At 42.3% G+C, this 12,211-nt stretch overlaps 1 protein-coding gene across 1 annotated transcript in view; it reads left to right on the forward strand.

Moving 5' to 3' along the window:
* polr3b (polymerase (RNA) III (DNA directed) polypeptide B) overlaps nt 1–6,528 on the forward strand; it is a 30,854-nt gene extending 24,326 nt beyond the window's left edge. Inside the window, exons 24-28 of the mRNA XM_084168198.1 lie at nt 1,110–1,213; nt 3,261–3,427; nt 4,674–4,787; nt 5,670–5,843; nt 5,986–6,528. Of these exons, the coding sequence (XP_084024324.1) occupies nt 1,110–1,213; nt 3,261–3,427; nt 4,674–4,787; nt 5,670–5,843; nt 5,986–6,115 (689 nt within the window). The 3' untranslated portion in view covers nt 6,116–6,528. The remainder of the gene's footprint in view (nt 1–1,109; nt 1,214–3,260; nt 3,428–4,673; nt 4,788–5,669; nt 5,844–5,985) is intronic.
* The last annotated feature ends 5,683 nt before the right edge of the window (nt 6,529–12,211 follow it).

A 12,211-nucleotide genomic window follows, 5' to 3' on the forward strand; every position in this document is an offset into this window, starting at 1 on the left:
ATATGCCTCTTTTATCATTCACTTTCCCACAAAGCCAACAACACCAAGGACGTCTGCTATGAGAACTAGTCTCTCTCTCTCTCATTTATCCTCTCTCTTGCCTGCTCCTTCTCTCACTCCATTTTCCCTCTTTATGTTTCTCTATCCTTGGTCCTCTGGCCTATTTTCTCCTGCCTGTTGCTTTTCCCTTCCTCACTTCTCTTTACACCTGTTCTTCCCTCCATAAACCTGTTTCTCTACCCCCCCCCCCCCCCCCCCCCTCTCTCCCTCTCTACCCCCTGTTTTATGTAATATTCTAACTTTCTTTTGTTATCCTCACGTATAATATACACAACTACAGGAACATTTGTTTATGTGACGTTTTGAACCAGGGCGTATCATTTGTCGTTCCCCATCTAGTGAGCAACAGGTCCTAGAGTGTATTGTTAGACAGCATTTTCCCCCGTGCACTGATTTTGATTTCCCTTTGAGTTGATCCCCCTCCACTTCCTCTCTGGGCTGGACTGACAAAGTCATGTGTGTGTAATCCTGGTCTCACTGTCAGGCTAAGCACCTCTCTCCACTTCCTGCTCACTCTCTTCTCTCACTCCTTTTTTCATTTGCAAATGGGCCTACAATCTGTTTGCTCTGGCCAGGTATGGAAGAGTGCCTCGGCTCCTGGGCAAACATTTACCCTCACACTTAAGGCCTCCAGTCCCAGGCACCTTACTTCTCACGTCATGTGACTTTAAAGAAGGCCCCACCAGACTACAGCAGCATGGAAGTGTATGTTGCACTGGGGGTAACTGTTGGCGTGGAACTACCCAGCTAGTGTCATGTTTTTCTTCGGTTATTGGTGTTTTTAGCATTCTTCACCAGAAGCAGTAAACGGAGGCAAAAATCAAATCAATTGAAAACGCTTCAGAGACGTGCATAGAAACTCTTGAAATTGACTTAAAGTGTATAAAGATCGCAAGCTCACTTCACTCACGCACAGCTGTAGCATATCTCATTGATTACAGTGGGTACTTTTCATCCACGCATAAAGAATGCTTACGCTAAATATCCAGTATAATCTGTACCTGCACTTGGGCCTCTAACTCTGTCTCCCTCTCTGTGGTTTGTGACAGGTGTGTGTGGCCTGATCGTTCCTCAGGAGGACATGCCCTTCTGTGACTCGGGTATCTGCCCTGACATCATCATGAACCCGCACGGCTACCCCTCCAGAATGACGGTACGGTACCACCACACAGTTCAACATCACCTATTCTTTGCTTTGGGGGGTACAAGGACCCACTCATGGGAACTGAATGTGAGAGATCAGACTTTGTTTGGTTATCAAAATATTCCAAGTTTCACGTGGCTTTTAACTTGTGGGGAAAATGAATTATATTTTGTTTTGTTAAGAGTTTATAGTTTGAAACCTAGGCCCCAAAGCCTTCGATAGCTCTCACTCACTTTCTACACTTATTTTCTTTCTGATGTCCAACACAAGCAGAAGCCCAACAGAAGCTGTTGTGTTGACTCTCAATCTTCACAGGTTTCAATTGGCCCTTTAGAGACAAAGTGCTCATTATCCCCCGTACTCTATTGGCTGGGTTATCATTGGCCTCCAGAACACACGTCCCCATAGGCTGGGTTATCATGGGCCTCCAGAACACACGTCCATAGGTTGGGTTATCATGGGCCTCCAGAACACACGTCCATAGGTTGGGTTATCATGGGCCTCCAGAACACACGTCCATAGGTTGGGTTATCATGGGCCTCCAGAACACACGTCCATTGGCTGGGTTATCATGGGCCTCCAGAACACACGTCCATAGGCTAGGTCATCATGGGCCTCCAGAACACACGTCCATTGGCTGGGTTATCATGGGCTTCCATAACACACGTCCATAGGTTGGGTTATCATGGGCCTCCAGAACACACGTCCATTGGCTGGGTTATCATGGGCCTCCAGAACACATGTCCATTGGCTGGGTTATCATGGGCCTCCAGAACACACGTCCATTGACTGGATTATCATGGGCCTCCAGAACACGCAATCTTACTGTTCACTAACAGATATCGGTTGCTGTGGAAACCGCTGTTAGGGAAGTTTGGTAGCTACTGGTATTCAGTTGTTTTTTTTAACAATGGACCTAAAAGGCTGAATGACACCTGATGAAATCTTTGCAACATATGACAAAGTTATTTATTTCATATAAAAGTGTGGACTGTGTAGCAGCATTACACAGTCCAGGGGGGGGAACTACACATTCCTGGTGTAGTATTCAGAATTATTTCATTTATTTCTGAACAGACGCAGTAATTCTATAACTTTGGCTAATGTATTGAAATTTATCAGGTGTGCTGCGGCACCGCCAGCACCCTTCCCGCGGCTATGATTCTTTAAGGAAATAAATGAAGTGCATCGCTGGAGAGATGAGTTGCAGGCTCATGTCTATCAGAGCGAGATCATAGAACGTGAATCTCATTCTAGTTCTGTGAGAGATACAGGTGCGCTTCTCTCTCACCACAGCAATGGCCACGCATTGGTCTATATAGGCTACACTGTTAATCAAACCATAAGCTAAACCCGGGCCGGCCCAACACAAATCAATTCTTGCAATATCAGGCACGTTTTCACATTATGTTTCTTAGAGGGCAGGAGAATTACAGAGTCAACTTGAATTAAGCACTTCTACTGCCTCTGTTTTATATATAGTTTAATTTTCCTTGTTGACAGTGGTCTCTTATCATTGGCTAGCATTGTCATGGACAGGACACATCAATGGTTGGCTGGAGAGAATGATCATGTGTGCTAAAGTTAAGAGGTCAGGGGGTCCTTCTGCCTGTGACCTTAGTGGTAGCTTCTGCACAACCCACAACCGCCACACTCCTGCTGGGTTTTTGTTTCCCTCTGGCACTTAATTGATCAATCAATGTTATTGATTAGCTAGAGAATGCACACACTGGTTAGCCAGTTCTAAATTAATCTCATTAAAATAGGACATAAACCACTGAACCAGTAAAACTGTGTACTGTTAACGTTAAATGCTCTAGAACACGAGTTATTGCTCTTTCATCTAATCTTAAACATAGTTTCGTTCATTATCATCCCGTATGTACTGTCTTGAAATGATTGTGATGAGACAAGTTGTATTCATTAGGGCACACTGTAGCAAAATGTTTAGAAAATTAGTATTTCTTATTGGACAAGTTCAGGTAGTCCCTCCCTATTTCAGTCAGTTTTTTGCCCCGTTTGGTGCCTAATGAAAGGACCCTGTCTCCTCCACCAGGTGGGGAAGCTGATTGAGCTGCTGGCTGGTAAAGCGGGGGTGATGGACGGGAGGTTCCACTATGGCACGGCCTTCGGGGGCAGCAAGGTAAAGGACGTGTGCGAGGACCTGATCCGCTATGGGTACAACTACCAGGGCAAGGACTACGTCACCTCGGGCATCACCGGGTAAACACACAGACCTATTTTGAGTAGGAGACATGGAATGGATGAGTGTTGTATGTTAGCCTGGTTAAATCGGACTGTTTGATACGAGAAGTGAAACAGTGGTGAATGCATTGTTCAGTCTGGTTTAACCAGGATAGTTGTATTTATGAATGTATACATCATGTATGAGCATTACAGCATGGCTACGAACATGACTTCTGTATACACTGTTTTAACAGTATTATACACGTTATTAGGCACACCACCCCGTTCATGAAAATGGTTCGCGCCTACAGACCGTGAGTCACGTGGCCGTGGCTTGCTATATAAAGCAGGCAGACAGGCATCAAGGCATTCATTTACTGTTCGATTGAATGTTAGAATGGGCAGTGCCAGGCGCGCCAGATCCAGTATCTCAGAAACTGCCGCCCTCCTGGGCTTCACGCACGACAGTGTCTAGGGTTTACCGACAATGGTGCGTCAAACAAAATACATCCAATCAGCAGCAGTCCTGTGCAAGCTAACAGGCGGGCCACAAACGGGCAAATACAGTGGTGTGCAGAACGTAATCTCAGAACGCACAACTCGTCGGTCCTTTTCATGGATGGGCTATTGCAGCAGATGACCAAACCGGGTTCCACTTCTATCAGCTAAAAACAAGAAGACACGGCTCCAATGGGCACGCGATCACCAACACTGGACAATTGAGGAGTGGAAAAACATTGCCTGGTCTGACAAATGCCGGTTCCTCTTGAGTCATGCTGATGGCAGAGTCAAGATTTGGCGTAAGCAGCTTGAGTCTATGGCCCCATCTTGCCTGGTGTCAACGGTACAGGCTGGTGGTGTAATGGTGTGGGGAATGTTTTACTGGCACAAGTTAGGTCCCTTGATACCAATTGAGCAATGTTTCCATGCCCCAAAGAATTCTGGCTGTTCTGGAGGCAAAGGGGGGTCCGACCCGGTACTAGATGGTGAATCTAATAAACTGGCCACTGAGTGTCTGCTATTATAGGCATTCTCTAGCTCAGTGTTTCTCAATCCTGGTCCTGGGGACCCAAACAGGTGCACATTTTAGTTTTTTCCCTAGCACTAACACAGTTGATTCAACTAATCAACTCATCAGGCCTTTGATTTGAATCCGGTGTCTTGAGTGCTAGGGCAAAAACTAAAATGTGCACCCATTTGGGTCCCCAGGACCAGTATTGAGAAACACTGCTCTAGCTGTAAAGCCCCAGAATTTGATGATGGGTTGTGTTCTCTCCCTCAGAGAGCCAATTGAGGCCTACATCTACTTTGGACCAGTGTATTATCAGAAGCTAAAGCACATGGTGCTGGACAAGATGCACGCCAGAGCCCGCGGCCCCAGAGCTGTGCTCACCAGGTAAGATAAATCCAGAAACTTTATATGCAGACAGAGAAATATACAGAGTTTGGCTAACTTTTACACAGGACGCCATTTTAACACCTTTTCTTAAATGGTTGGTGATGTAATAATACCATAGCCCCAAAAAGTTTTACTTGGCTGTGTTTGCATGATACCTCCCCATCTAATATTACAGTATTGTACTCTATTGGGCAGTGGTGTAAAGTACTTAAGTAAAAAAACTTTAAAGTACTACTTAAGTAGTTTTGGGGGGTATCTGTACTTCACTACATTCCTAAAGAAAATAATGTACTTTTTACTCCATACATTTGGAGTACCTCAAAGTACTCGTTACATTTTGACAGGAAAATGGTCCAATTCACACACTTATCAAGAGAACATCCCTGGTCATCCCTACTGCCTCTAATCTGGCGGACTCACTAAACACAAATGTTTCGTTTGTAAATTATGTCTGAGTGTGCCCCTGGCTATCAGTCAAATAAAAACAAATTAAGAAAATTGTGCCGTCTTGTTTTGCTTAATACAAGGAATTTGAAATGAATTCTACTTTTACTTTTGATACTTATGTACATTTTAGCAATTCCATTTGCTTTTGATACTTAAGTATATTTAAAACCAAATACTTTTAGACTTATACTCAAGTAGTATTTTACTGGGTGACTTTCACTTTTACTTGAGTCATTTTCTATTAAGGTATCATTACTTTTACTCAAGTATGAAAATGGAGTACTTTTTCCACTGCTATTGGGTCATATTGAAACTTCAAAATAATATTTGTTGACTAAGTACAGAAAGTAGTCCTTGAGCCATACTTTACCTGATTTCCCCCCCCCCCCCCCCATCTTACCTGCCTGTGTCTCATGCTGCTGTTCACCCCAGACAGCCCACGGAGGGGCGCTCTAGAGACGGAGGCCTACGTCTGGGGGAGATGGAGCGTGACTGTCTGATTGGCTACGGGGCCAGCATGTTGCTGCTGGAGCGCCTCATGATCTCCAGCGACGCCTTCGAGGTGGACGTGTGCGGTCAGTGTGGCCTGCTGGGATACTCCGGGTGGTGAGTGTTCTTTTTGGTCCTTCTGTGATACCTTATAATAGTAGTCAGAATCGACGTTGATACCAAGGATTTGTTTCCTTGTATTGTAGCTGCAGATTTAACTGCTTACAACCAATCAAGTATTTGATGTGTGTGTCTCCAGGTGCCACTACTGTAAGTCCTCCTGTCACGTGTCCTCGTTGCGGATACCCTACGCCTGCAAACTGCTCTTCCAGGAGCTGCAGTCCATGAACATCATCCCCCGCCTCAAACTAGCACGCTACAACGAGTAACCTCGTCCCCAGGCATATTGCTACCACATATAGAGTTCGACACAGAGAGAGCCGGCTGTTGGAGGGTGGCGCTAGAAAAGCAAGCAAGAAAGACAACAACAAGCGGCATTGACTATCCAAATTGACAACTGTCAATATAATGAAGCAGGAAATACTATAGCACTGTTACAGTAATGGAATGGCTACAGTATATCAGAAAATGAGTTAAAGCCAAAAGCATACAAAAATCACTTGTTTTTGTTTGCAGAACAGTAAAATATAGGCTACTGTAATACATTTTTTGGTTTGCTTTTGTTTGACTTTTTGTTTTAATATTTCTAAAAACATGTCAAGAGTTTTGAATATGTGTAGCTACATTTGTACTTTTTTGACTCTTGATTTCTTGTGTACATAATAAACAACAAATATAATTTAATATGATTGTTTCACTTTGTATTTTTATTGTTGACCTCAGAACGACCTTTCAAATAGTTGTTGGAGACATTGTTAAAACATACATGAACAAAAATAATCTTGAATGGATATTGGACATTACATTTTTAAGTTTCTCATTGATTGCGGGTAATAGGATGGTAAAATATGGCCAAGAATCTTATCAAGATAAGGTACATAAGAAATTGGTTAATGTCATTTAGCAGTCTTCTATGACTGATGTTAACAAATGTGAGAATAATACAATTTACATTTCAGACACCGGATGACCCAACATGTTAGGTAGAGGAGTTTGACACTCCCCACTGAATACCAGACACCACTGAGGATGTGTTCAGTGTGAACACTAAAGAAGCGTATTGTCCTTCTCTGATTAAGTGTTACCGCAACACAGTAATACATTGACTATTTTGTGTCTTCCTGTTTCAAATCAAAGCTTTAACACCACCAACATATACACAGCTCAAAGCTTGCCCCCACCCACAAAGTTGAATTGAAGCGCTTTGATTGGACAAAAGCAGCGCACATCAGTAGGACTGCGAGGAGGGTAGAGTGGGTGGCTGCACCTGTCCTAGCTAATGAGGCTCTAATGAGCCAGTAAAGGGTAGGATGGGAAAAAGGATGTCCGCCGTGGGGGAGACGACCCCGCCTCCTTGTACCTCTTTTCTTTTTTTACCTAAATTAATTTGATTCTCATTTGTGACTGTAGTTTCGCGTGACCAACTCTATGGGATTCTCTGGGCTCGTTTGATGTGGATGTTCTGACAATACTGGAGCCTTGTACGGGCTCTTGAAGACACCTTAATTAGGCGGTCATTACTAATGGGTTATTTACAGATCTATTGGTCCAGTTCCTATTCTATCATCAGGCAGACTGCTGACCGAGCAGATATTCTCAATAACCAGTTTTCCAGCCAACCTTCATAGGCTACATGTCGGATAAAATATGTCATGACAGGTTTGATGGAAACCGAACAATGTTCGGTAAACTTTCCAAATGTCGACGAAACAAAATACACTAGACAAGGAGGGATCTTTTTGTGTCGGTAAAATGAATTATGGGAGAAATGTTGGCGGAAACGCTTTTATGGGCAAATATTGATATAATCGCCATTATATCGAAGTAAATCAGAAAAAGCATGCAGTTTATTAGGCTACAGATTAAATAAATTATGAACTTCACAGGGTGGTGAAAGTGCCAGGTGATGAGCTTGATGCTCCTTTCCAATAAATATCGAGGGTCTTGTTCTGGTGACATGATCATCGATGCTTGGCTGCCGTTTGACATATAAAAATAATCTCGCTCTTTAGTACATAATAATCTCATCATGTAGCTATATGTGCGCTCTAGCCATCTGCGCGCTGTTGGCTAGACCGCACGTGCCAATGCACACTCGCTATTTAACCCAACATGTTTTTTTTTTTAGAAATCCATTAGTAGAGTTGAGGATGCGATGGAAACACATTTAACTTGTATTTTTTATTCGGCACATGGAAATGTAATCGCAAAAAGGTATTTTTATGTGCACTACGTCATCACGCACAGTCTTTTATCTGCAACAAGTCAATTTGAACGAAACATCTCTGGTGGGAAAATGCGGATATTGTTTTTATGTTGATTTTAGAATATTCGCATTAAAATCTGTCGCCAGTTGAATGGAAACCTAGCTACAGGTTGAGATTTGAATGCCGACTATAAATACACACATTCATTGATTAGACAATGGGTTTCTTTAGTAGCCCACCCTGTAATACTGTAATACCATAGATTACCTGCACTGTTATGTTTTGCTTCATATACTATTGTGTTGTAACTCACTTATAGAGTGTCTCAGATCTATGCACATCCAGATCATTCTGGATACAGTGCCTTCAGAAAGTATTACACCACTTGACTTTTTCCACAGTTGTGTTACAGCCTGAATTTAAAATGGATTAAATTGAGATTTTTTTGTTACTGGTTTACACACAATACCCCATAATGTCAAAGTGAAATTGTGTTATTTTAAATTTGTACAAATTAATTAAGTACTAATTAGGCAATAACTATTCAACCCCTTTGTTATGGCAAGCCTAAATAAGTTCAGGAGTAAAAAATAGCTTATCAAGTACCCCACACATACAACTATCTGTAAGGTCCCTCAGTCGAGCAGTGAATTTCAAACACAGATTCAACCACAAAGACCAGTGCCTTGCAAAGAAGTTTCAAGTTTTAATGTCATGTGCACAAGTACAGTGAAATGCCTTGCAAGCTCTAACCCTAACTATCTAGTCAACAATAACAATGTAATACTAAAAATAACATAAAGTAGAACAAAAACACACAATAAATAAAAATAAGAAGAACACGATAAAATAAGTAAGCATACTATATACATGGTCAGTCAGTTCCAGTAACATATTTACAATGTGCAGGGATACTGGAGTGATAGAGGTGGATATGTATAGGGGTAAGGTGACTAGGCATCAGGATATATGATAAGGGCACCTTTGGCAGATGGGTAAAAAAATAAAAATAAAAGCTGACATTGAATATCCCTTTGAGCATGGTGAAGTTATTAATTACACTTTGGATGGTGTATCAATGCACCCAGTCACTACAAAGATTGCCGGAGAGGAAGGAAACCGTTTATGGATTTCACCATGAGGCCAATGGTGACTTTAAAACAGTTAAAGAGTTTAATGGCTGTGATATGAAAAAACTGCAACAGCATTGTAGTTACTCCACAATACTAACCTAATTGACAGAGTGAAAATAAGGAAGCCTGTACAGAATAAAAATATTCCAAAACATACATCCTATTTGCAACCAGGCTGTCACGGAGACCGCCGAGGCTGCTCCTCCTCCTTGCTCGGGCAGGCTTCGGCGTTCGTCGTCCCCGGAGTACTAGCTACTACCGCTTGATGTTTTCGATGTTTGTTTGGTTATGTCTAGTTGGTGCACCTGTCTCGTATTCTGTCTTGATTATGTATTCTATAAGTTCCCCTGTGTTAGGTTTGCATTTTGTGTGTTATTGTCCGCCTGTCTTGTAGGTTTAGGTTCTGTGTCTTTGGCTTTTGTGGGATTTATGCACTCGCGTATTTGTTACACCTCTTGTGTTTCGGAGGCTGTTATTTTGTGTGTACCTTAAGAGGTATTGAGTAAAGTCGTCTTGACTATTCCTCTGTGTCCTGCGCTTGACTCCACCACCGCATCCACATCAGAACCTTGACACAGGCACTAAAGTAATACTGCAGAAAATGTGTCAAAGCAATTAACTTTTTGTTAAGTGCTATGTTTGGGAAAATTCCAATACAGTGGGGAAAAAAAGTATTTAGTCAGCCACCAATTGTGCATGTTCTCCCACTTAAAAAGATGAGAGAGGCCTGTAATTTCCATCATAGGTACACGTCAACTATGACAGACAAATTGAGAAAAAAAATTCCAGAAAATCACATTGTAGGATTTTTTATGAATTTATTTGCAAATTATGGTGGAAAATAAGTATTTGGTCACCTACAAACAAGCAAGATTTCTGGCTCTCACAGACCTGTAACTTCTTCTTTAAGTGGCTCCTCTGTCCTCCACTCGTTACCTGTATTAATGGCACCTGTTTTAACTTGTTATCAGTATAAAAGACACCTGTCCACAACCTCAAACAGTCACACTCCAAACTCCACTATGGCCAAGATCAAAGAGCTGTCAAAGGACACCAGAAACAAAATTGTAGACCTGCACCAGGCTGGGAAGACTGAATCTGCAATAGGTAAGCAGCTTGGTTTGAAGAAATCAACTGTGGGAGCAATTATTAGGAAATGGAAGACATACAAGACCACTGATAATCTCCCTCGATCTGGGGCTCCACGCAAGATCTCACGCCGTGGGGTCAAAATGATCACAAGAACGGTGAGCAAAAATCCCAGAACCACACGGGGGGACCTAGTGAATGACCTGCAGAGAGCTGGGACCAAAGTAACAAAGCCTACCATCAGTAACACACTACGCCGCCAGGGACTCAAATCCTGCAGTGCCAGACGTGTCCCCCTGCTTAAGCCAGTACATGTCCAGGCCCGTCTGAAGTTTGCTAGAGTGCATTTGGATGATCCAGAAGAGGATTGGGAGAATGTCATATGGTCAGATGAAACCAAAATAGAACTTTTTGGTAAAAACTCAATTCGTCGTGTTTGGAGGACAAAGAATGCTGAGTTGCATCCAAAGAACACCATACCTACTGTGAAGCATGGGGGTGGAAACATCATGCTTTGGGGCTGTTTTTCTGCAAAGGGACCAGGACGACTGATCCGTGTAAAGGAAAGAATGAATGGGGCCATGTATCGTGAGATTTTGAGTGAAAACCTCCTTCCATCAGCAAGGGCATTGAAGATGAAACGTGGCTGGGTCTTTCAGCATGACAATGATCCCAAACACACCGCCCGGGCAACGAAGCAGTCGCTTCGTAAGAAGCATTTCAAGGTCCTGGAGTGGCCTAGCCAGTCTCCAGATCTCAACCCCATAGAAAATCTTTGGAGGGAGTTGAAAGTCCGTGTTGCCCAGCGACAGCCCCAAAACATCACTGCTCTAGTGGAGATCTGCATGGAGGAATGGGCCAAAATACCAGCAACAGTGTGTGAAAACCTTGTGAAGACTTACAGAAAACGTTTGACCTGTGTCATTGCCAACAAAGGGTATATAACAAAGTATTGAGAAACTTTTGTTATTGACCAAATACTTATTTTCCACCATAATTTGCAAATAAATTCATAAAAAATCCTACAATGTGATTTACTGGATTTTCTTTTCTCATTTTGTCTGTAATAGTTGACGTGTACCTATGATGAAAATTACAGGCCTCTCTCATCTTTTTAAGTGGGAGAACTTGCACAATTGGTGGCTGACTAAATACTTTTTTCCCCCACTGTACAACACCTTACTGAGTATCACTCTCCATATTTTCAAGCATAGTGGTGGCTGCATCATGTTGTGGGTATGCTTTAAGGACTAGGGAGTTTTTCAGGATAAAAAAGAAACGGGAGCAAAGCACAGGCAAAATTCTAGAGGAAAACCTGGTTCAATCTGCTTTCCAACAGACACTGGAAGATGAATTCACCTTTCAGCAGGACAATAACCTAAAACACAAGGCCAAATCTACACTGGATTTGCTTACCAAGAAGACAGTGAATGTTCCTGAGTTGCCGAGTTACAGTTTTAACTTAAATCTACTTGAAAATCTATGGCAAGACATGAAAATGGTTGTCTAGCAATGATCAACAACCAATTTGACAGAGCTAGAAGAATTTTGAAAAGAATAATAGGCAAATGTTGCACAATCCAGGTGTGGAAAGCTCTTAGAGACTTGCCCAGAAAGACGCAAAGCTGTAATCGCTGCCAAAGGTGCTTCTACAAAGTACTGACTCAGGGGTGTGAATACTTATGTAAATTAGATGTTTCTGTATTTCATTTGGAATTATTTGCAAAAATGTCTAATAACATATTTTCACTTTGTCATTATGGGGTATTGTGTCCATTTAGAATTCAGGCTGTAACACAAGAAAATGTGGAAAAAATCAAGGGGTATGAATACTTTCTGAAGGCACTGTTAGCTAGCTATAAGTATAGTGTGTTGTACTGCATGTTGGTGAGTCTCCACATGACCTGTGCTCTCATGGACACCACACATATTCTCC

The sequence above is a fragment of the Coregonus lavaretus genome, assembly GCF_964263955.1.
Source record: "Coregonus lavaretus genome assembly, chromosome: 9".
Classification (NCBI taxonomy): domain Eukaryota; kingdom Metazoa; phylum Chordata; class Actinopteri; order Salmoniformes; family Salmonidae; genus Coregonus; species Coregonus lavaretus.